Source organism: Sinohyriopsis cumingii, chromosome 1, assembly GCF_028554795.1.
Source record: "Sinohyriopsis cumingii isolate HCF-2022 chromosome 1, ASM2855479v2, whole genome shotgun sequence".
Taxonomy (NCBI): Eukaryota; Metazoa; Mollusca; class Bivalvia; order Unionida; family Unionidae; genus Sinohyriopsis; species Sinohyriopsis cumingii.
In genome coordinates, this window is record NC_142961.1 from 69391511 (window position 1) to 69418168 (window position 26658).

General features: G+C 34.9%; 1 protein-coding gene across 1 annotated transcript in view; it reads right to left on the reverse strand.

Moving 5' to 3' along the window:
- The window catches only part of LOC149807075 (thimet oligopeptidase-like), a 63319-nt gene that overhangs the window by 21081 nt on the left and 15580 nt on the right, over positions 1-26658 (reverse strand). Inside the window, exons 5-11 of the mRNA XM_089961531.1 lie at positions 26003-26040; positions 22629-22741; positions 13898-13952; positions 12349-12513; positions 8055-8216; positions 6040-6105; positions 3309-3413 (exon numbers count right to left, since the gene is read on the reverse strand). Coding sequence (XP_089817657.1) covers positions 3309-3413; positions 6040-6105; positions 8055-8216; positions 12349-12513; positions 13898-13952; positions 22629-22741; positions 26003-26040 — 704 coding nt within the window. The remainder of the gene's footprint in view (positions 1-3308; positions 3414-6039; positions 6106-8054; positions 8217-12348; positions 12514-13897; positions 13953-22628; positions 22742-26002; positions 26041-26658) is intronic.

Sequence of the window (26658 nt, forward strand, 5' to 3'; positions counted from 1 at the left end):
ACCTGAAAGGGTATCAATCACTACAATTTATTCAGGTGGGCCTTAAAAGAAAGCAATCAATAAAATTAATTAAGCAGGGCATGAATCACTACAATTTACACTGTTAAGCCAGAAAAAGCAATCACAAAAATTTACTAAGCAGTCCTGAAAGCGCATCAATCATTAAATATACCCAACAGTCCTGAAAGCACATCAATCATTAAATATACCCAGCAGTCCTGAAAGCGCATGAATCACTAAATATATTCAGCAGGACCTGCAAGGGCATCAATCACTACAATTTACTTTGTAGGGCCTTAAAGGGCATCCATCACTACAATTTATTTAGTAGGGCCTTAAAGGGCATCCATCACTACAATTTACTTAGTAGGGCCTTAAAGAGCATCCATCACTACAATTTACTTAGTAGGGCCTTAAAGGGCATCCATCACTACAATTTACTTAGTAGGGCCTTAAAGGGCATCCATCACTACAATTTACTTAGCAGGGCCTTATACAGAGGAATGCCTGTTGTAAAACCAAATTAGGAGAATAGGGATAAAACTCCTTCAAATGAATGTACAGAATGCAAGAAACTGAACTTGTTTAAGACCTCATCAAATATAAAAATATAAAGATGACAAATATGACCAATATTCATTACCAAATTTATGTTGCAGAAACCAAGTGAGGGGCAAAAAGGGGTCATAACTCCTGTCAATAAAAATGTGGAATACTGGAAATCAAACTCATTCATGGTTAGTATAAAGCTGCATGCCAGAAACCCAACATTTTTTAGTGAAATGAAAGTCTGCAGGATGTGGAATCAGGGAGTGTAGTACCTGTAAACATCATGGAATACTGTAGGTCAAATTCATTCAAGGTCTCAGTAATATAAAGCCAACTTACAAATCTGGTTGAAAAACAATCCTTTGTAAAGTCTGTATGCCTCTCTGTGGGTTACCTGGAACATCCAATGGATAGGATCATACCACTGCCACAACACTGTTGTGCCTCCTGGAGTAAACCATATGCTTCAATAAATACACAACACTCCATTTAGGTTGTACTTGCTGTGATATTATCACTGCATTGGCTTTAGTGCAGAATCTGACAATTTTCCCAAATAAAGAGGGAATTTGGTGGCTCAGTGGTTTGCCTGCTGGACTCACAACCAAAAGGGTGTGGGTTTGAATCCTACCAATGGACCAGCCTGGGTCACCTACCATGACATATCCTTGGGCAAGGCACATTACTCTGATTACCTTGGCACTAGATAACCTACTTGTGTTGCTGTGCCATTAAACACCTGATGTAGGACAAAGTCAGGAATTCTTATATTACACTATAATGATAACATCATAATGAAGCCCTTCTGAGCTGACATACACAGTCTGAATCCTTTTCCCATGATTTTTTAAAATTGAATTTTAATCTGTAATAGGAGATTGAAGGTACAATTCAGTCAATGTGCAGAGATGATGAAATAACTTAGGTTTATGATTGCGAGATCAAAACAGCATAATGGCAATGAAATATTTGGAAAGAGTATAAACTGTGAGGAGCATGGAACAAGTTATTCTACAGACACCAAGCAGGACAGGTTATGGGGTGGGGCATAACTCCTGTGAATGCTGTCTTGGAATGCTGTAAATCAAACTCATTCACAGTTTTAAAAAAATACAAAGCCCCATACCAAATTTGTTTAAAATCCAGCAAACCTTGGTGAAGTTATGCTGCTCACACCAAAGCCATAAGACAGGCACACCAAAACCAAAATGGCAGGAACACCAAAGCCAAAAGGGCAGGCACACTAAAGCCAACAGGGCAGGCACACCAAAGCCAATATGACAGGCAAACTAAGACCAATAGGACATGCAAACCAAAGCCAAAAGGGCAGGCACACTAAAGCCAATAGGGCAGGCACACCAAGGCCAACTGTGCATGCACATCAAAACCAACAGGCAGGCACACTAAAGAAAATAGATATAGTTCTACTAACATTGCAACTAGCAATACAGGACCATTATGGGCATCAGTGACCACTGCTGCTATTTAGACTAGCACTTAAAGGGATAAAATTTATTTCATTCATGACTTAAGCCGATTGAGAATTCAGGAATTCGTCATTTTTTGCATGAAGTGTGAATCCGTGAATCACTAAAGAGAGTCATGAAATTCAAGTCAAAATCGTGAGATTTTGAAAGTTCTTGATAACACAATGACATAACAATGTAAATTTAGTTTAAAATGGCACCTGCTGAAAAACTATAATTGATTTTCATCACATTAAATTCAGACTGCATCTGCTGCAATCTATTCTCCACATTAGTTTTATTGCAGAATGGGAAGATTTGGCCAAATATATGTAGGAAGGAAAAAGTCAGGAATTATTCACTTGCTGTGATGGACCACGTGGTCAATGATGTTAAAATGTACATGGCAGACATCAGAATATACTGATGTCACAATCAAGTGTATCTCAGCCACCATATACAGTTTGGTTCCTTGTCCTTGTTTTTGAATGGATTCAAATCTCTGATTAGAGAGCTAAAGCTGCAAACGAAATTTGGTTAGAATACAGCACTTCCCAGTAAAGTAATATTACAGAAACAGAAATGTTGACAGATGTAAATCCAAACAGGTGGACAGACTGACAGCACAGATGGACAGAATAACTACAGAACTCTCCAATCATCTATGTCCTTAATTAGAAACCAACTAAAATGAAAGTACATACATCATCCATGTTACAATGACTGCATAGCATATCAAAATACATGTCTTCCATATTACAATGACTGTATGGCATAGTAAAATACATGTCTTCCAAGTTACCACAACTATATGGCATAGTAAAATGTACGTTTAGTCCAACATATTAGACTACGTATTAGGATTTCATTTGAAAAATTTCTCTTCAAAATTAACCATTTCTTGGTAGTCTGGTAGACATGAAGTGCACATTATTTATTTAAAAATGGATACATCATGATCTGTTTCTTTTCTGAGTTGTGTTATAATATAAATGTGAAATATGGTATAAATAACGTGAGGCTTATATTAAGTAGTATTCTACAGGACATGGCTGTGTCAAGACAATAGTACATATAATAGTAGTTGTATCAAGGCGTAAGGGTTAAACTCTCATCTATATCCCTTCTGAAGATGGGGAGGGAACAGAGTGGGTACAAGTACAAATCACTAATGTATAAAAACTAAACTTCAAGAATTAGCTCCATAAGTTATAAATTGTTGGACAGAAGATCTTTTGTAAAGCACTGGAAGGGTGGAAGGTTGAACAAAGATGGCCCAGTCTGTCAAATTACCTGCAATCCAAAGCAAGCAGCATGTCCATATTTTCCCTCTCTGGGATAAAGGTCTAGGTAGAAATAGCCAAGCAAATCTTCACTGTCTCTGTCCTTGACACTGTACTGTAATAGAAGATCATAGATGGTTTAAAAAATTATTTAAAACAAATTTGTTAATCCTAATGTGTCATCTTTATGTAAAGTTTATACTCATCCGTAAGTACATTCTACACTCATCACAATGTATAGTGTACATTCAATCCATATGTACAGTCGACACTCACCCATATGTACAGTTTACACTCATCCATATGTACAGTCCACACTCATCCCAATGTACAGTCTACACTTATCCCAATGTACAGTCTACACCCATCCTATGTACAGTCTACAATCATCCCAATGTAGTCTACATCCATCCCTATGTACAGTCTACACTCATTTGTATGTACAGTTTACATGCATCCATACATACAGTCTACAACCATCCCTATGTACAGTCTGCACTCATCAATACAATATATGCTTAGTATTCACAGTTAAATCACTTAAAGTTTAGGAGTATCACATTTCACAGTTTGGTCAACAAAGGCAATTTCATGGTTATTTAACTTCTTGGATACATCAATAAAAAAAATAAATTAAATTTTAAAAAAAATTTAAAACATAAACATCACTAGAATTCTTTAAACCAATGTGTTGAATATTAAGGTGGATTCTGTTTTGTTTTTATTTCAAAACTGTGATCTATCTTGTCCCATGAACCCACCAAAATTAGTACAATGGCCTCCAAAATGAAGATAAAAGCCAAAAATGTAAACTCTTATAATTCAAGGCCAATATCTTCCTGTATGAACCACAAGGCCCACAACTGATGTACTGTTGCAGAAAGTGAGACCTTGATACCTAACTCAAAGGCTGAGTGAGCATTTAGCAGAATGATTTGACTTAGCTTCTTAATGATTCATTCCATGTATGACTAAAATACATTATGTGGTTTAGAAAATAAAAGCAAATGATAAAACTTCAACCAAACCCTAACATAACATGTATATATGACCCTGACCCCATGGTCAAAGGGTGAGTGTGATGTAGAATAAACTGCCTTAGCTTTATGAGTCATCCCAAGTAATAACATAAACAATGTATCCCTCAAGAAGTTTATGAAACAAAAACAAGTCAAAAAGATAAACCAAAAAAAAATGATTATATACCTGTGACAGTGACGCAAGATCACACAAGTATGAACAAAATCCATCAAGGGGTTAAAACTCACAATCGACTGAAGAAAAAAACTTAAACCAAATTTGAATGAAAATTTTCTCTAATTGTGACCATGGCCCTGTGATTCATATAAAGTATAATGAAAAATTATCAAGGAGATGAATAATTGAATTATACGTTCAAAACTTCAAATACTGACAATGCCACCAGTGCTGGCAGAATGTGACATAACCTTGACAATACTGCAAGACGTCTGCTGGATCACCATTATATGATGCATCCCACAGAATAATGCAACGACAAACCTTGTCAAAGTTTTTATAGCTGAACTACGAGGGCCAGCAAATTATGTTATTACAAATGTACATGAAAAGTAGAGTGCAAGTATTAGTCACCTCATACAAAATGCATAAGGGCAGAATGGTACTATTCTATATACCTGGACATGTAGAAGGGCACACTGGGACTATATTACATCCCTGAACATGCAGAAGGGCACACTGGGACTATATTACATCCCTGAACATGTTGAAGGGCACACTGTGACTATATTACGTCTCTGAACATACAGAAGGGCACACTGGAACTATATTACATCCCTGAACATGTAGAAGGGCACACTGGGACTATATTACATCCCTGAACATGTAGAAGGGCACACTGGGACTATATTACATCCCTGAACATGTAGAAGGGCACACTGGGACTATATTACATCCCTGAACATGCAGAATGGTACACTGGGACTATATTACATCCCTGAATATGCAGGGGCAGAGGTGTTCTGTGAGTATATTATGTTCAACACATATCAAAATGGTGTGCTATATCGCAACTATCGCCAAATACAGATAATTATTCTGATAGTTCTTTCTGTTATCTGAAAACATGGTATGATATTATGATCATTGCTACCTGAGGCAAATAAGGCATATGAACCTGCACTATCTTATTCAAATCACTTTTGGGAAATTTTTACAAGCCACAATGCCCCTGTGCTTCATTTTTTTGTTTTTTCATACACTGGCTTAAAACAAAGCTCAAATATACAAGATTTAAAACAAACTGAACAAATTCTTGCATAAGCACAGATGTTTTAATTGCAGTGCAGACAAGACCTATGCAGAAATATTCAACTCTATCTGACATAATAATCAATTTACTGTCAACAATAACATTTGGTATACAAATGCTGTGTTTAAGTGTTGAAGCTATATCCACTGATTTGAAATTATAATGCAGATGCAACATACATTTATATTCCCTCCCCCTTAATTTCTTGAATACAAGAACATCATAGCGTCTGTCCTGACCTAGAACTTAAAATGATATTGTAACAGTCATTTAAGCCATGAGAAAGCATTTACACACTAAAATACAACTGATGCGGATTACAGTTCTGGCTCATACTGCCAATAATAAATATATTGCAGGTACAGTTCTGGCTCATACTGCCAATAATAAATATGTTGCAGGTACAGTTCTGGCTCATACTGCCAATAATAAATATGTTGCAGGTACTTACAAGTTTGACATCCTCATTCCAAGTATCAGCATTAGGAACTTCACTGAACTGTAGGTTCAGCAATTGCTATGCAATAATAATAATAATAATAATAATAATAACAAAATAATAATAATAACTAATGATGATGATGATGATAATTATAATGTCTTTAAAGTGGTACATTTTAACCAGAATTTCATTCTGCTAAATCAAAAGATGAAACGTTTGCTCAAATGAAAATGTCAAGAGACATTTACTTCAAGATTCAAATTTTAGTACTTTTCCTTGCTCTGTTAATATACTCCAACATATAAAATGTTTGTTTTCAATTGTTAATTCTTTTTTCAGGGGCAAATACTAGCATTTAGGCTGCTGCTAAAACAGTAGCTGCCAAGAGTGATCCGTTTAGAGACAGAATCTTCAGAAAGCTTAATCAGTCTCCATATCCGGTCACTAACTGTTATTTGTGCTAGGTGTCAGTCTTCAGGACTGATCATTGTTATTTGTGCTAGGTATCAGTCTCCAGGCCTAATCATTGTTATCTGTGCTAGGTATCAGTCTCCTGGCCTGATCATTGTTATCTGTGCTAGGTATCAGTCTCCAGGCCTGATCACTGTTATCTGTGCTAGGTATCAGTCTCCAGGCCTGATCATTGTTATTTGTGCTAGATATCAGTCTCCAGGCCTAATCATTGTTATCTGTGCTAGGTATCAGTCTCCAGGCCTGATCATTGTAGCTCAAGTTCAGTACTAGTCTCCAGGTGGGGGAAAAAATGATACTGTAACTGAATATTTTGAGTTCTGACCAGATTATAAAGCATGGCTGGGCTTCTGAATGTGCCGTATAGCTTGACTCTTGGTTTGTTAAACTGTCATGTATATTTTAAAAGATTCTTTCTGCTTAAATTTCACAGTTTTGGCACTTGTTGCCGTTAATTGTTTTAATCCCTTCATTTCAGTCAAGTTGAATTTTTGTGAATCTCAACATGACTTCAAAAACTGCATTACTACAAATTCCTCCACATACTGGTAGAGTACCTTTATCAGTATTCTCTACTAAAAGTGCCTCTGAACTCAAAGTAATTGGACGTTTCAGGTAGGTTAAAAGCACCTACTAAGTGTAGGACTCTTTATTCAAGTCACTTTGGGATTTTTTATACAAACAACTTCCAGGCAAAGTATGTATAGTCTCCAGCTTGTAATCCAACTGCACCAATACAGATTGTACAACAATGGCCTAATTCAATTTGATTTGAAAAAGGAAGTTTGCTTAATGTTTTTTAAATAAATGGTCTGAACAGATGTGAAATTGTCAGGGAGTGGTTAAACTTCAGGAGTGATTAGAAGGAAAGGCTGTAACATACACAAAGGTACAGCTGCACTGTATATATGTTTAGACAGAATCTATGGTAATGTCTATGCTTTTTGGATTGTTATCTCAGAAAATAGGGATGGCAGGTATATAATAACAATTAAATGTGATCAACACTAGCTTTTTACTTTTTAGCATTTCATATGTCTCTACACCACTTCCTATTAGACAGGGGTTCAATTACACAAAAATCTTGACCCGATCTCAGTAATTTTATATGCTTCAAATGGTACAACCCTCCTGCACTTGGACACCTCTCTGGACTTTTTACTAAGATTATAATTGGAATCAAAACAATTGTCATCCAGAGATCTAATGATGCTTTCACATCATTCATGAAAAGAATTCTACAATAGAGCTGAACACATGTAGATATGCTAGATTGCCAAAGTCTGAACAAAAATATTTCCATTAACATTATTTTTTAAGCACTTCATTTATATTTTCCATATATATGAAGTTAATATCAGTCAAATAAAAGAGTAAAACTTTTCACGGACTTTCCCTTTCATCATCAATGTATTTTTTTATTTACACACAGCAATTTCTTTAATGGACAATGTACACTGTCAAGAAAATAATTAAATTTATCTTATACATTTATCTTTACCCATAATATGATTAATCACGTAACATTTTATGCAATCTGGTAATGTTTTTACCTGATATATATCCAAAAGCCCTTTGGTAACAACTTCCATAGGGAAATATTCCTTTAAATTGTTCTGATCAACAGCATACTTCTTCTCTTCTGCCATGGTCATGTAGTAATGCAAGTCCCACATGTTGATCTTCTCATCAAACTTGTATCCATATTTCTCACACTAAGAATAAAAAATACAACATTCACCTTATTCAATCATGCACTTGTAGTACAAACTGACTGTGTGGCTGTAACTTTTATGATTCAACATCCTGTATTAAGTCACTAGCAAATGGCATTAAAAATTTCCACATCAAAAAGAGTTTCAAGCCAGAAACCAAGCTGTGTGATTTTGAAGTCAGATGGAAGCAGACCAATAAGCATTACATGAGCAGGGTACCAGTTTCAGAGTGAAGGAAAACTTGCAATGTCCTTAATTCATTAAGACTTCATCATCTGCTATAATATTTTAGCAGAGACTTTTATCAGCACTTTCGACTTCAACTTTAGAATCTGTTTAAATGCTGGCATGAATTTGATTTTACTTTTTTAAAAGTAAGGACAAAATTATCAAGTGCAAACAATGTAGGAGATTGTTGGATTGTTGATTAATACATCTTTTATTGGCGCCCTGCTTTATGGGCATTTATCTATTTATAAAAGAAATTATGTGATGCAACCAGTGATTATTGTTAGAAACTGTATGCAAGTTTCAATCAAGGAACTACATTCTGGGTGACACAGTGCACAAAATAGTTTTTATTTCCTAACAACCATAACATTTATGTCTACAGAAGATGAAACAGATAGCTCAGCCGAGTTGGTTTGTACTTGTGTACTTTTTTACCAGGTACATTTCCTTTGATTCTTAATGATTTTGATTTGGTTTGGTGCTCAATGGTACTGGTAGGTAATTTAGTGCAGAGTAAACTGAAGTAAAGTGCCTTGCCCATGGACACACCATGGTAGCTGACCCTGGCCATTCCGATGGTAGGTTTTGAACCCAAACCCTTTTGGTTGAGTATGGCACTCTAACCACTGAGCCACAGCAGCTCCCACTGGAGATTTTGGAAAGGCATAATCTTGATATATAAGTAAATTGAAATTTAACAAATTTATTTTAAGTCTAAAAATTCACTTTTCATCAGACTCTGACATTTATCGTATAGTTATCTTTTATTTTCACAAAATCTTCGGGTAATATTTGCAGTGGTGCTAAAAATGAAAATGAATCATTTTTTTTTCTATAGAAATCTGTGTAATGATTAATATCTCTGAAGAGCATTAAATGAAAACAAGGGTCTTTTCCCAATAATCTTGTGATAAAATCTTTTATCCCAAGAGACAAGTTCATTCTTTTTTAAATGAAGGAACATCCCAAGGGGGCAAGGCACATCTATGAGATGGCAAAGCCTGACCTAGGAATTGCAGGGTGCAGTGCATTCTAATTAAAAAAATGGCAAGTCACAACTTTAATTTCATTGGGTGCTGCACCCTTCTCGCACTAGGCTGTATCTTGACCTCAGTGGGTGAACCCTACCCTTTAATGAACAAGCTCTTCCACCACAAGGCTTTCTCTATCTTAAATTTCCTGAGGTTTAATACATGGTAATGTTGAGCATGTACAGTTTAGATATCAACTTGATATAATTTATCTATTTTTCACTTGCAGTGCAGGTATCATTATAAAGGCATTATTCAAGTGTATAAAAATGCCCTCTTTTGTGAAGAGGGTGCCCTCTGAAGAAACTTAACCATATTTTAAATGCCTAGACAGACAACCAGTAACCTGCCTAATACTGGTCATGGATAACACTGCCATCATGTCCAGCCAATGCTCAAAGTACTGCTGTAAACCTTTTATACAATGATGTACATGACAACCCTGAGAGGTATAACATTTGCTAATATAAGTGGTAAAAAAGCATAATCTGAGCAAAAGAAGTGCAACCTATATATTACTAGAACTAATATTAGTACCCCTACTTTGATGAGGCTATGAATCATAGCTAATATATACAATATTACATGCCATAAGCCATTGTATGAAAAACATGTATTTATTTTTACTACTAACCTGGATCTGCAGGTCAAAATACTAGGCAAAAATGGGCAAAATCCATGTGGATTAAAACCAGAACACAAACACAAAAGATACCAAAAAATTATGTATATTCAACATTCCCTTTAAATGCATATCTGCCAACCTTCCAGGCTCACAATCAGTGAAAGTAGGGATAAAAAGTCATGAATTTGGACATGAATTAGTGAAAAATACCATGACAATAACTCCATCCACTCTGACCGTCAATACTACACTATATCAAGATCACAATATAAAACTAAAACACTACATATATTCAGAAATATTTATTTATCAAGACATGATACTGTGGCAGACTTGAACTTCCTCAACTGCTTGATCGTAAATTTGTTTTCTAAACAGTTCAGACTTCTTGCCTGCTGGTTGATCTTGGTGACTAAAATTGCTGACAAATGTTCTGCAGCTAAGGAGGCCCTAAAGTCGGTCTTTTTTTTCCTCATTAGAGAAAGTACTCTTTCGCTGTCACTGTTGCTGTGAGGAGTGCACAGGAGCTGCAGCACTTCTGGTTCTTCCACAGGAAAATTTGGAAGCGATTTTCGAGTCCAGGAACATTTGTCAGAACAAATGTTTATCATGGTCTCCAGCTGATAAAGGTAGATTGTGTTCGACAAGAAAACTCACAAATAATGCTTCAGCATTGGTAGCTTGCAGGTCTTCCGCCGATGGCTTAACATATTCCAGAGCTGAAATCTGTGAATTCTTAATTTTCCCAACTTCTACATGTTTTTTGCAACCGATGTGCTTCCTCACATCGTCTCTGCGATGGCACACTGAGTGCAAAAAGCATGATGAATATCAATATTTAATGGCAGAATGCACTGCCAATTTTTGATATATTCTAAATTAAACTTCACTTTTTGAGCAATACATTTCTTTTTCCTTGGTGGTAAAGACATTTTCAAGATCTTACATGCGATGCTGAACGGTAACTCAAATCTGTTGGCGATGGAGAAAAATTCCAGTTAGGCCCCCATTTCTTTCAAAAGCATTTGTAAAACTACTCTTATACATATAGATTAAAACAGGCTAAAATGCTTGCTACCGGGCCAACTGTACTAATCAGCTGTATATCTATTAATATTGTGACCAGCAGTACCGGACCGTTTCGGCAACTGCGAATATCACGACTAGCGTTTAATGGGAAATCGGTTATTTTATTAAAGATTTAAAATAATTGAGAATTGGAGAATTCGTGAATTTTTGGCTTGCAGCGTGAATCTGAATCGTTGAAAAAGTCGTGAAATTCACACCAAATTCGTGAGGGATGGCAGCTATGTAAATGGTATATGTGTCTAACTTGTCAAATGATCATAAAGTCCACAAATTCTGCAATAAGCTGATATCAATCTGTATTGCATCACTCTCATATTCTTCTTTATAAATTTGTAAAGCAGTGTTGATTTGTTATTCTTCTGATCAGAAATGTTTTGAAGTTTAAAAAGAACCATCTGACCATAATTTTCATCCACAAGTCAAACCACTGACATCCAGCACCATTTTCTTTAAAACTACAGACTGGTCTGCTAAGTAGTTTGATTATTAGCGTAATGAATCTGTGAGGCAAAGTTTCAAATTAAAGAAACCCATCTATTTTCTTGGAAATGGGTCATATGTAGTTGCTATAAACAGAAAATTAAGAAAGAACAAGCAGATCTATGATGGACAAATGAGGTCTTACACTATTCTTATGCAGCAGTTTTTCTTTTTTGAATATTCTCAAATTTTTACGATGAATAGAATTAATAAATGATAATATAAACAAAAAAACAACTTTTTTTTACTTTTTTTTATAACTTAAAATATCAGAAAAGCATAATCCATATACAGGCAAGCATAAGAAGTAATTAAGTGGGAAAAAAGCATAATGATTAAGCCAAAAGAATATCGGCTGACATGAATGCAACGATACTAATTTTTGCAGTTAACTTCTGTAAAACCATAAATGTGACTGCCATTTTACTTTAAAAAAAGATCAACTGTAAAAAGATCACACAGCACAAAATCAAATATCTTATGCCCCAGTTTATCTGGGTGTATAAACAACCCTAATATAAAAGTCAAAGCAGCAACATAAACAACAATTGTAAAAAATGAAGATAATGAAGAGGTGGGTGCACTGATGATGATAAAGATGATGAGGATGATAAAGTCTGATAATGATCATGAAGATGAAAAAGAGGAAGCAGATGATAGTGATGAATTGTCAGACCTCTTCTTTCTTGTACTGAAGGAAGAGCTGCATCTCCTCGGCTTTGAGTGGCTGCAGTTTCTGGGCTAGGTCAGTCAGGAAGGTGGACACATTGACTGGTGTCTTGGCCATCCTCATGTCCAGAATAAAAGCAGAATGTGTGGGAAACCCCAGCAATTGGGCTTTCTGGTACAGAATGAAACATAACCTTTAATAACATAGTGAACAGCTGGGAAAACAGTTTAATAATGAACATGTTCAATTAGTTAGGTCAGTGCCGTGGGTGAAGGATTTCAAGCAATTAAAAACTTAGAACAGAGTTTGAATTAGTTTCAGAGTTTTTTCATAAAGTTGGTAATTAAAAAAATTAGAAAGATGCTAGTTTGCATATAATTTGCATTCAGAGTTTTCCATAAACATTAAATTAGCAATTAAATGCTACTGAAATTAATAAAAAGTTAAGAAACCATATACAAGTTTAACAAGAAATCCAAATTGTGATCATATTTACAATTCAACCCACACATAACACATTTTGTACTATTTGCAAATTGCTAATTAGTCTTTTTACCAAAAATGTATGCCAGAATTTGATTAATAATTAAATAAATGTGCCAAAATTTAATGATGCTATAAATATTGAATTACATTATTTCTGGACTGAAAGTATTATCCAACTACAAATCAACTGTATATATTTCTGGACTGAAAGTATTATCCAACTACAAATCAACTGTATATATTTCTGGACTGCAAGTATTATTCAACTACAAATCAACTGTATATATTTCTGGACTGCAAGTATTATTCAACTACAAATCAACTGTATATAATTCTGGACTGAAAGTATTATTCAACTACAAATCAACTGTATATATTTCTGGACTGAAAGTATTATCCAACTACAAATCAACTGTATATATTTCTGGACTGAAAGTATTATTCAACTACAAATCAACTGTATATATTTCTGGACTGCAAGTATTATTCAACTACAAATCAACTGTATATAATTCTGGACTGAAAGTATTATTCAACTACAAATCAACTGTATATAATTCTGGACTGCAAGTATTATTCAACTACAAATCAACTGTATATATTTCTGGACTGCAAGTATTATTCAACTACAAATCAACTGTATATATTTCTGGACTGAATGTACTTTCCAAATACAAATCAACTGTATATATTTCAGATCTAAAACATCTCTGACTCCAAACTTACTTTTATTCAAAACATACAAGGTACCTGTAATTATGCATCCAAAGCAACTTTTATTTCAAAGAATGCAAGGTAGCTGTAATTTCTGCATCCAAATCAACTTATTCAGACTGACCATACATAACTGTGTATTAGGCAAACCTACCTAAACATGATTAGTAGACTTCAATCAACCATCACGTGATGCTGAACAAGGCAGAACAAACAGTATAGACCCTAAACGGCTGAACACTGTGAAAGTAGGCTTGTGTCAATCTATTCTCAATTGGTTTCACTTTATACAAGATAATTTATTAACAGGACATGCTTAATAAAAAACAGTTGATACTATATATGTCAAGCTTACCTCATGCCTCAGTTGAACAAGTTCTTCTATAATTTCTGTATTCTCCTTTAAGCACCTAGTGGAATAATAACAATCATATATATTAAAGGTTTAATAAACTATATTTTTAAAATTACACACAAAGCAACAAGAAAGAATGTAACAATAAGTTAACATATAGGCAGCCTGTACCTGCAAAAATCTTATGTATATCAAACAAACAAGCTGAAATTAAAATCTGAAATAATTTAATTTGCACACCTTATTTTCACCAAAATGATTGCTCATTTCTTGGCATGTTGAAATTACAAGTATTCAGGAACAGAAGGCAATAAATCTGTAGTAAAGAGCAGATAATCCAAGACGTGACTGACAAAATAAATCCCATTGACATTTTCAATCAGAATAAGTGGCCTAAGAGGATCAGAGATTAATCATCTTGCTGGCATCTGTTTAACAGCCTATGCATGAGTTGTACTCTGGGTCGCTAAGGTGCTTGCATTTACATATCATTTATTATGTCTCAACTCTGTCCACATGAATTCAAGTCTTGGCTCTACAAATGTGGGTATGTGAGAAAGCTTGCCAGTAGCTTTCTGTGGGTCAGTAGTTCTTTAATGGTTCTTCCTCCACCAAAATATACTGTCCACCTTTATTAGTCTATCATCTGTTGAAAATGGCATTAAGCCTTAGAAAACCAAACTAAACGCATGCACCGTTCTCCAAAAAAATATGTGCAAGTCGAATGCTTTCTGTACAACTTTCTTCTGAAGCTATCTATCGGATAGGTTCTGAAAACAGTTGCTTACATGTTTATATTTTTGTATCATCATCCATATTTGAAAACACATCAGCATTATTGTCCAATATTGGAAGGTCTCCATGCCAGGACACTTTCTGTCAAAGTTGGTCAAATTCTTTTAAGCAGTTTTCTGAGCTAAAGTTGTTTAATATTTGTTTCTAATTTTTGTAATGTCAGTCATATTTGATGGCGGAGCAGCAGCATCTGTACAAAATAGAAGGCCCATTATGCCAGGATGATTTCAATCAAATTTTGTCCAGTTCCATTAACAACTTTTGAAAGGAATTTATAAAAGTTGTACTATTTTTAGTAATGCTGATTGTGCATAAATCTGTAAGCACTTCATATAAAGATGCTTTTTAAAAATCAGATTTGGTTGAATTCAATTGTGATTTTAGAAAACTTGTTGCTGATATGTTTTTATTCTATTGGAATAAAACTGCAACATTTGATAATGACAATGAATAAGTAACAAGATCAATTTTTAAACTATAGAAGGCTACTTTATAAAATTTTAGTCACCAGTCCATAAGATCAAGTTTATGCTGTGGTCCTTTGTCAATAATGTGTCATCCACCAAGTTATTTATAGCTTCACAAAAGTAGTCTAAAAAAAATTTACACATCATTTTACATAGGGCATTCTTGCATCAAGGCCTTTCAAACTTGTTTGAATATTAATAAATTACTTTATGGGGGTATTCTGGCATCAAGGACTTTCAAACCTGTTTGAATATTAATAAATCACTTTATGGGGGTATTCTGGAATCAAGGACTTTCAAACTTGTTTGAATGATGCTGATAAATTATCCAATATGGTCATTTGTTACATACCCATTTAATCTTCCATGTTTTATATGGCATTCAATACAGCTGTTCAAATCTGTATTTCCATATTACAAAACCCAGATTTGAACTACTCAAGTGCCGTCTTTAATGTCTATTCAGAGATATTTTTAGATGCTGTGAATTGAACTTTTACAAATCCTAGTAAAGCTAAAAATATTAAAAACTGTGAAAAAGGATGTATGTATAAATACAAAAGTACAATTGTGTTTTGAGCTCACACAGGGCAAAGAACTCATTTTATATGGTATACGAGTAAGTCTTGGCCTGACTGCCTCAAACATATCTCTAAGCCATATCCAACTTTTCTGTCGACCAACATAGAACATAACATGTATGCAGGTTTGCACATCTTGAAATGATGCATACTGTCTGTATGTGGTAGTGTTATTTTATTTCTGATGAAACTTATCTGTTCAAAGCCAGTTACAATGAAAACAGCATGAAGAACAAGATGAAAAAATTAGTAATTTAAAAGAGTGTCCATTTATTTATTGTTGATATCTTTAAACCATTAAGTACATTTTGAATGACAATATAGAATGAAGTATAAAAGAAGGTAAAAGAGTAAAGTTCAAATACTGATAAAAGACTAATTACAATGCTTAAAAAATATATTAATAAAACTTCCCTTTTAGTTAATTAAAACACAGCAGTGTTAATCAAGCTTTGTAAAAACTTGGGGCTATCAGCGCTTTGTACATTGTATAGGAGGACCCTGTTGCTATAATATGCTTGGTGCAAGCAGTATTACATGCTATTCTAAAATACTGCTTAAATTAGCCATAAAATGTCATTCTTGGGAGATGAAAAAACACGTCAAAGGTGTGACTGACCAATGTTGTTATACAGGCAACATAAATTATGGTGAAAGTATCTCCCTGCAGCCTACTTGCCTGCAGAGAACAATGTGAAAGGATCTCACTGCAGCATACTTGCCTGCAGAGAACAATGTGAAAGGAGCTCCCTGCAGCCTACTGGCCTGTAGAGAACAATGTGAAAGGAGCTCCCCGCAGCCTACTGGCCTTCAGAGAACAAGGTTTAATTGTAAACTGCATTTGGCTGATATCCATAAAAATAGTTTGTGGAAACCAAACTACTTGCAACCTAACTAATAAACTTCATTACTATATGGCTCCAAGTTTGTCTAGTGGGGTCATAATGAGAAATGTGCACTCCATGTTTGTATAGAGGGGTCAAAATGAGAAATGTACACTCCAAGCTTGTACAGTAGGGTCATAGTGAGAAATGTGCACTCCAGGCTTGTACAGTTGGATCATAATGAGAATGTGCACTACAAGTATTATACAGTTGGAACATAATGAGAAATGTGCACTCCAAGCTTGTACAGTGGGGTCATTATGAGAAATGTGCACTCCAGGCTTGTACAGTGGGGTCATAATGAGAAATGTGCATTACAAGTATTATATAGTGAGGTCATATGAGAAATGTGCACTACAAGTATCAAACAGTTGGATCATAATGAGAAATGTACACTCCAAGCTTGTACAGTTGGATCATAATGAGAAATGTGCACTCCAAGCTTGTACAGTTGGATCATAATGAGAAATTTGCACTCCAAGTTAGTATAATGGGGTCATAATGATAAATTTGCACACTGGTTAAAGATTGAGATAATATGAGATAAATCTCTTGGTAAGGTCAAATATAACCACAATCAAAATGGTTCAAACAATTCCTGATTCAGTGATAATACATGCACACATGTAGGCAATTGACACCCAGTGACTACTGTTCAGATGGTACAGCTGAAATATGGTGAGAGAAGGATCTGCTGGACTATAGTTAACAAACAGCCTCAAGATGAGAACTGGCCTTGAGCAGATCCACCAAACAGCCTCAAGATGAGGACTGGCCTTGAGGAGACCAACCAGTTGAAAAAATTCCAGTGGTGAAATAAGATTCCTCAGCAAACAGTAGACACCACCAAAATGATTCAAGACACATTCCCAAGAGAGATCAACATGGTTTGATAGGGTTTAGAACACAATGTCCAAATGAATGAGATACTAGGGGTGACGAAGTTTTGCTCAAGAAATTCTCCACTACTCTTGTACATGTTCAGTGTGGCGGGCCTTCTTGACATAGTGACCCTGTTCTTGACTTGCTGTGATAAAGCTTATTTCTGAGGGATTGTTTCATTTCAACAATGCGTGCAGATTCAGTCTGTCCTAGGTGAAGGTATGCACCTTTAAGTTCTAGGCTGACTGCAACAATGTCATCCTAATAAAGTTATGAACTAATCACGGTATCTTCATTTTGTGGTCTTCAAGTGATCAAGCATCTACCTGAATGGGCCTCTTGGTATGTGTGATGCAAAGAAAACCATTCAGAAAGGGGGACTGGGAACTGAATGTAGTCTGACTGACCTCTAAACAACTTGTAACAACCACAGCTGAGCATGGCATTGTCCCTTTTGTTCCATGGAAAGTGCTAAATACTTCAACCCACCAGGAAGTCAAAAAGAGGAAGAAAAAGTATGGTATCATTTTCAATGATGGTTGACATGTAGAGAAACTGGAATGCAATTAGTCCTTGTGTACCCGTGTTTTGTAGATGGAAGCCATGGATTTTTCTCTAGTGAACTCGAGAATTTTGGACTTCCTTAATGCAGTCCTTCCTGTTTCTCTGATCTCTACTAATTCCAAAAAATGAGGATAGGGATCTGAGTTGCTGGGTCTGTGTGAGATTTGCTTCTCTGGTGGCCATATAAAAACTACCATTGCTTTGTGATAGTTTATCAGGATGGTGGACAAGATGAAGACTACTGTATGCAGCTATGGTACTGAAGTGAGTGTGGAGCTGTTTTGTTTGTACACGAGTCATACAACAGCCTGATGCCAATGGCAATGGGTCTCCTGACAGAATGGTTAGCATAAGTTCAAATTGATGAAAGAATAGCTATAGCCACAGAAACAAAGCTGAACATGGATCCTACCATGACATTTCAGAGCAGCTGCTCCATATCAAGGAAAGGCTTCCAGTTCATATGCACTGAGAAAGATCTGACAGACCTGTAATGTCTTTGTTGACAGATGGAACCTGTAGATGAAAGGCTCGCATGTGTGCAATATAGTAAGTCAGGTTACAATTTGACAGAAATCACTGGTGCAAAAAGGCTTCTTGCATCCTGAAGTGGCATTTCAACACAGAGGCTAAAGGACAAGGAATTATAAGATGCAACTTAAAAGGCGGAGAAAGCCAAAATCTGAAGGCAGAAGCTAGAAAACTTAATCAATCATTGTCCTCCTTGGACTTTGCTGGATTAAAAAAGATGGTCCTTGTTATAAGGATCAATCTTCACAAAAAGCCGGGTGTAGGAGTGCCTTCTGTAGGGTGTGTGGAGAGAATGAGCAGGCAAAACAGGCCAGCTTATGCTGGAGGGTGAACAAAGAGTTTGTCTGTGATGGTACATGGTCATCTCTGGGCTTTTACTGTGTGCATCACGTTGGTCTAGGACTAGTACAGGGTTATCTGATCTGAACATTCTAAACCCAAATTTCTGATCAGAATGTCCAAGTGGTCTAAAGCGCTCACTGTTATGGATCATTGCCATCTTACCTCTGTCTGTGTGGATTCAAGTCTCAGGTTTGACCAATGAGGAAATGTGAGAAAGCTTGCCAGTAGCTTCTCATGGGTTGGTGGTTCTTTCCAGGGTTATTCCGGGTTCTTCTTCCACCGTTTACACTGGCTGCCATGTATAGCATATCTTGTGCTACTAAATAGCATTAAACCCTACACCAACAACAACTGATTAGGTTTTTGATCAAAATGGTATGTAAGCTTATGTCATGAACCTCTTGGATCAGCTTCATTATGAGCAATATCAAAGTACAGTGATTCCCCTCCTATATGGCCACCTCTTCTGAACCAGTGTCCATATAACACTGGTGGCTTTTCCAGATTGGGACCATGAAATGTATGTGTATGTATATGTATGTGTACATAGTAAGAAATCTACATGTAACTAAAGCAGTTAATATCTTCATTTAGAAGTAGCACTAATTATTTAAATGTTCCTCTGGCCTTATAAACAGACTTATTTCAAGGTAACATAAATTAATAGTTCTTATTCTTAGGCATGAAATTTTGAGTTGGGTATTGTTGGCATGTGCACTGCAAAACCATTCGAAAATCATATTTAAATTCAGGTACATATATTGTTTTGTATTTAAAATAATTATCTTTCCATTTATTCCATTTTCCCACTGCTACAGAATGTTCTCCTTATCTGCTATGATATTGTTTATCTGAGTCTTCTCAACAACATTGATCATCAAGTGAACTCTCCCCCATCGTCATCAAGTCGAAAAACTTTTACTTTTCATTCTGGAGTATTATTTCTCCATTTAGGTTTTGTAACAATTTATTTCTATGCTGCTAATTGTACAGTGTTAATTTGATTATGCAGATGAAACTTTTGTAGAGTAAATGAAGTTCCTTGTTTATCAATCGCAAGATACATGTACTGTTAAGTGACGTTATGGTCATTGTCTGGTATCCTGTTTTGTTCAAGGTTAATCACTGAACCACTGTATAATCCTTGGAAGGGATCTCATTGGATTCCAAATAATGACTCATGAGGACAGTATGCAACAACAACAATATGCCAGAACTACATAGTAAAATTTAGTAATTTTTAAGTTTTAAACATCAACACAATCTTACTAAACAAATAAATTTTGATTATAAGTTTGTCCATATCAAACAGACAGTCTATCTATATTTCTTTCACGAGAAAGCCTGCACTTGCATCTAATTCATCTGGTCTGCAATTTCAAATATATCAGCCACGGTCAATAGTCGTTTTTGTACATTATGAAAATCAATAGACAAAATTAATGTGAAACTATTGGACTTGTATATTGAACAACACATGCAGACCTTGTATTTTGAGGAGTCGATTACTCTCATGTGCCATTGTGTTCCTTAAATTGCGTCCAGGAGAGTGATCCATTGCTCTCCCCAGTCTTATTGTACAAAAGAAACATTTCCAAATGTTTTCTGTGTGAATTTCTCAATTTTTGTCCAGATTTCATGGCAGTTACCTTTTACAAATAATATATGTTTACAAGTTCTGCCATTTTGATAAATGATGCTATGTGCCATAAGCAATGTCATAAATACTTTAGGAGAGTGAATAACTCTACTCAGCACTACCAGAAGAGCTATTCACAGCTCTCCTGCATTTAATGATAAAAAGCCATGATAGGAAACAGTCATAAAATTGTACAATATTTTTTATATTAGAACTGATGGCAGAATAGGCTTTGTTACCTATAGTCATTACACTGGATAATACAGTATTTAAAAAAAATATTCAAACTTTGTGATCTTTTGACATGGATTAAAGAACATTAGATGGAAATGTAATATGCACATAATCTACAATCACAATAATTGTCACCTTTGAGTCCAATGGCCATGAACCTGTATGAACTTGCAGGTAGAGGTTTTATTCAAGCTTTAAAAAAAAAAAAGTTCCAAGATCCAAACATAACAAGAAGAGCAATAATAACAGCTCCCAATTCTCAAAAACCTTAATAGCCACAGGTAAAAAGCATCTCATTAAGGTCAAATCTTTGAGGATGGGAGACACAACAAAGACTAGGAGAGTGTCTGCATAAATTACAGATGGGTTCTTTCTATATGATCATTCAAGATCACCCATGAAATGTATTTGACCACAATACCAATTTTAATAACAAAACAGGATAGCAAACATTTATGCTAATGACCACTTCTGCATGTCATCTTCAGTTAGTTTTAATAAATTTGCATAATAATTTATTGTGTGTGAAGGTGAAAAATATCATATGGCAAATAAAGCCAAAAATTAGCTGTCATCTAACTTGAGATTGACATTGACAAAAACAAAATTGGTAAATTTCTCTCCTTGTATTCTGCAATTTAAACCTCATGCTATTACTGAAGGGTGCATCAGAAAGTGCTCCATCACAACAGTATTAATGCTTTCAAATAGTGTAACTTATGCTGGAAAACTGAACTGAGGAGAATTAAGACTCAAGGGTCATAACTCCAAATGTTTACACTAAATGCTGAAAATCTTTATCATTCGAGGTCTTATCAGTATAAATGTGTAGGAGAAATATGGTTGAAATCTAAGTTAGGTGGATCATCAATCAGGGGCCATAACTATTGTAAAAGATGTAATGGAATACTTCAAATTCAACTAATTCATGGGATCTTCAACATAAAGTTGTATGCCAAGTATGATAAAATTCCAAGCATTCCAAGTAAGTAATGCTGCAGCAAGCAAAGTCATGAGGACAGACAATGGTGTGTGCATGACCTTTTTAAATGATGTCATGGAACATTGGAAATTAAAGTAAATTCAAAAGTTTCATCAACATAATGCTGCTTGCCATGTATGATTGAACAATCCATGGTGAAGTTATGCTGCAGACTCCAAAAATCTAAACAACAGGCAATCTGGGGGCATAACTCCTGTATATGACATCATACAATACTAATTCAAACTCATACAAATTTTCTTCAGCATGATGCTACTTGTCAAACTTGACTGAAATCCAACAAACACAGGTATAGTTATGGTGCTGAAACCAGTCAGAAGAATAGGAAATCAGGGGGCATAACTATTGTAAACAGAAAAAAACCAGTAAGGTACATCTAGATTACTGAGACAATGCATACACCAAACTGCATCAAAATTTAATGTTTAATGGTTCCTAGGCTATGCTTATTACAATGATCTACTTCAGTGGAAATTTAAAACTGATGGAAGAAAGGACAAGAACTCCATCAAAACTGGAATGGGAAAGAGGATACCTTTAAAAGACATCCATAAATAATAAGAAATTCAGCCACCAAACAGCATCCATAATGTACAAGGCTTACAGAGCAATGACAATTACAAAAAGTGAAAACAGATAGATTGCTGGTTGGAAAAGCAGATTACTACAGGACAAAGTAATTGATCTTTTATTTTTAACTGATTCTAACATCAAGATTACAAAACTTTGATCAACATAAATTCCTTAGACCTGAATACTAGTCCAGTCAGTAATTAAAGTTAGCTAAGGACTTTATGTAGTGTATTTACCTAGAGTTGAATGCTGTCACCAGTTTTCTGCGTGTTTCAGGGTTCTGCGCCTTCTTCATGCATGGGAAATAGTGTGGATACTTCAGAGTCAATTTACAGAGTCCTTTCTCTGTCTGGAGTGAGAAAACAATATTATGTATTTGGTAATGTAGAATGCTGCCCAAATGCAAACCAGCATAGAATCAAATATGTCGTTATAATGCACCAACAAACCTGGGTCTATATTGTTTCTTTAAGGTGGTCACTTGTGCAATGGTGGAGTATTTAAGTTTTTTTTATAAAAAAATTTTAAACAGCCATTGGTCCAAGCAATTAAATAATCACTTTAAAATTTATATGACCATATGCAGACTGGCAATTAGTGAAAAGACGGGTAAAAAAATTAGAGAATTTTGAACACAGTCAAAAATTATACCATGTCACTAGCTCCATTTACTTTGATGGTCAGTACCACATTATATGAAAATCAGAGGAAGAAAACCAAAATATTTATTTACACTGATTATATGTACAAATTTATTTGCAGCCAAATTTACTGTTATACATAATCTTTCACAATATTTGTCATGATATGATGCTGTGGCAGACTTGAGCTTATTCAACTGGGCTTTGGTAAATCAGTTTTCAAAGCAGTTTAGGCTTCGTGCCTGCTGGTTAATCTTGGTGACTAAAATTGTTGCATATTTTCAGCAACTAAAGAGGCACTAAAGTTTGTCTTATTTTTCTTCACAATAGGAAATACTCTTTTACTGTCACTGTTGTTGAGAAAGGCAGGTTATATTCAACAAAAACAAGCCAAATCTTCAGTATTGGTAGCTTACAGGACTTGAGCAGGTGGTTTAAAGTACGTCAGAGCTGGTGATGCTCTAAATATTTCAACATATTTATGCTTTTTGTTAACAGTGTGCTTTTTCACATCATTCTGCCACATGGGCTTGCATTGTTGTTTACAATTTATCTGTTGTACATGTACTATATAATAATGTCATTATACAGTACATGTATAACGTAAATTGTAAGCAACTGTACAATCCCCTGTGCACATTCCCAAATTCACAGCACACTGCTGTGCAAAAAAAATAATAATGTTCACTTATGTCTCATGGCTAAATGCAAAGGAAAATTTTTGGTGTACTCCAATCTACGCTTCACTTTTTGTGAAATACGTATCTTCTTCCTTGGAGGTGAAAACATTTTAAGTGTGGTGTAGCTTAGGGACTAAGAAATCCAGAAGATGAAATGTCAAATGGTTAACGATTAGTGGTGTCAGCGCATGGGTAGAAAAATATAAACTCAAGCAAATTATGATACAGCAAAACCTGTTATGAGAGACCATCCCTTCTGCCAACAAAAAGTGGTCTCTCAAGACAGGTGGTCTCTCATAGCAGATTTATACAGAAAGACCCATTTCGAAGGTCCAGATTTTGAACAATTTCAAGAAAAATAACCACAATCACTGTACATATATTTTATTCTTTATTAATAGTTCTTGCTAAGATATTGTATGCATTCATCTACAAACAAAATGATATAGCAATAAAGATATATTTCTATCATTAAACATGAAATCACATTTACATTTCAAGATCACATATTTTAGCATAAGAAATTGTTTATGAAGTACTTGTTTTCCTTTATAACAACCCAAATTTGTTTTACCAACATTTAAACTGCTTTTTTTGTGAGTGGTCTGCTTTTTTTCACTTCTTTCAGTTAAAATAATTTTCTCCAGTCTTAAAATTTGTCTCTTTTTAGTTGGAGATTCATCCATTGTTATTAAGGTTCTATGTGTGAAATTTTTTAGCGCTCAATTGTAATATCGAACGTAAAGACGGTTTTGACTGGGCTATGGGAAAATATGAAAAATCTATACATATGCATTGCATATCTAACAATTAATGAAATAAAAAGAAACAATTATCTCATCCAGAAACAGAACCATTTACCAAAAATCAATGGCTTCATTCAAAGATGACATGCAGGGATTAACTCTATAAGCAAAGTGTACGAATAGTGGTGAACAATGCAGGGAGCATATAAAGCAGGGAACCAGTCTTGGAAATAATCTACATATACTTTAGTCTGATTTACAACAGAAACTATAAAACATTATAGACATAGCTATAAAAAAAATCAGACATTCGCATACAGCTTATTTTTGTTTAAAAAAATAATCTAAATTTAGAACAGTATGAGTGGTTGTTTTTATGGGGATTCAATAAAGGTCAGTGGAGTTTATCCTCATTTTTGCAATGCAGTCATTCATAGATGTGTCGAAATGCATATTTTGCCAAAACATCGCAGTTGCTGGTCGTGTTCAGCAGGTGGTTGCTCATAACAGAGCAGTCATATAATAAAATCGATCAGTGCATTACGATTGTGGTCGGAAATGACAGATCATCACTTACAGCAGTTTTTACTGTATATGCTAATTATTCAATATATAAAAAATTCCTACACTCAAAAAAGGCTGTATTAATTTAGTATTTGTTTTAAAAGAAATTACAGTTGCTATGAATATGCACATGTGCCATTTAACAAAAAATTCATTTGGGCCCCAGTTTTTCTCACGAGTATTTGTAAAACTTCTGTTCTAAATATAGATTATATACTTTGCAATGCTTGCTACTGGGCAAACTGTAACATTTAAATATAGTTCTACTAACATTGTGACTAGCAATACAGGACTGTTATTGGCATCAGTGACCTCTGCTGCTACCTTGACTAGAACTTAACAGGATAAAGGTTATTTTATTCCTGATTTAGGCCAATTGAGAATTCTTGATTTTTTCTGTGTGAGGAGTCCATGAATCACTATTGAGAGTCATGAAATTCATGCCAAAATTGTGAGGGTTGGCAGGTCTGCATGTTTTAAAGATTTTGTATATGTTACATTACATATTATTTTATACACATTATACAAAATTATAACACTACAGGTATTACATTTATATTGATCTTGTAATCCTGATTACATTTATTTGCAAGGGTTTATCATCCTAAATTTTTTGCAACTCATTTTTACATTTTTCAAAATATACCCTTTAGCTGACAGCAAGTAGCCACTGTTGTGCTGAGGTGCTGTAAAACACTAATACATACATACATTTAAAAATCATAGGTTGGTGTGCATTTTCTTGTGCTACTCCTAGCTGAATATCTATTCCCATGTTAATATGACCATCAATTCAGAAGTATTACCTATAACCAGTTTTTATGCCAACCATATTGAGCTCCAGTTTAGCACCATTATCATTTAGGACCAACTAAACATCATAAGAAGTATTCACTGAAAACTCCATGCTGATATGAACATCCATTCAAGAGGCTCCATTTTCCTATGCTTTTCAACATATGAGACAAATAGTGCTTACCTTGTCAAGTGCTTTGATAAAGTCTGCTGGCAGCCCAACTGAAAATAAAAAGTAAACATGCATCTTTACACTTCAGAAACCACCCAGTTATTTGGTCATTTTAAACAGTAATATACCACACAACAATTTGTATCTTTTAAATCTCATTACATTTCATAGCATTGTTCTTACACAGTCAGGCCATTACAAGTTGGTTTAAGACTTGTAATTATCTGTGCACTTTTTAAATCTGCTTTTTTTATGTGTGTGTATTTGTATTTCCTACCTTTGTATGTGCATGTATTGGGACTCGTACAACAGAGGGTTCAGAGACCTAAAAGCTTGGTTTATGATTTGGTGTGGCCTGCAGATGTGCAAACTATAAGAATTTCAAACAATCCCCATGAAATAGAGCTTTAAGGCCAGAACACTTTTACCATGGGTGGGGGTAGAGGATATTATGACTCTCTGTTATGAAAATAAGTAATAGAAAAGATCAAGAACCAACAAGTTTTTTTAAAATTCAACAAATATTGCAAATTAAATCCCAAATAATTCTAGAATTTCTAACATAAGTCCAAATATTTAAAGTTCTGAATAAACATTAGCGATATTCAACAAAAAAAAATCCAATGCTGGAAGTGTTTATGTGTCTGTGGTGGCCTCCATGGTAGTGA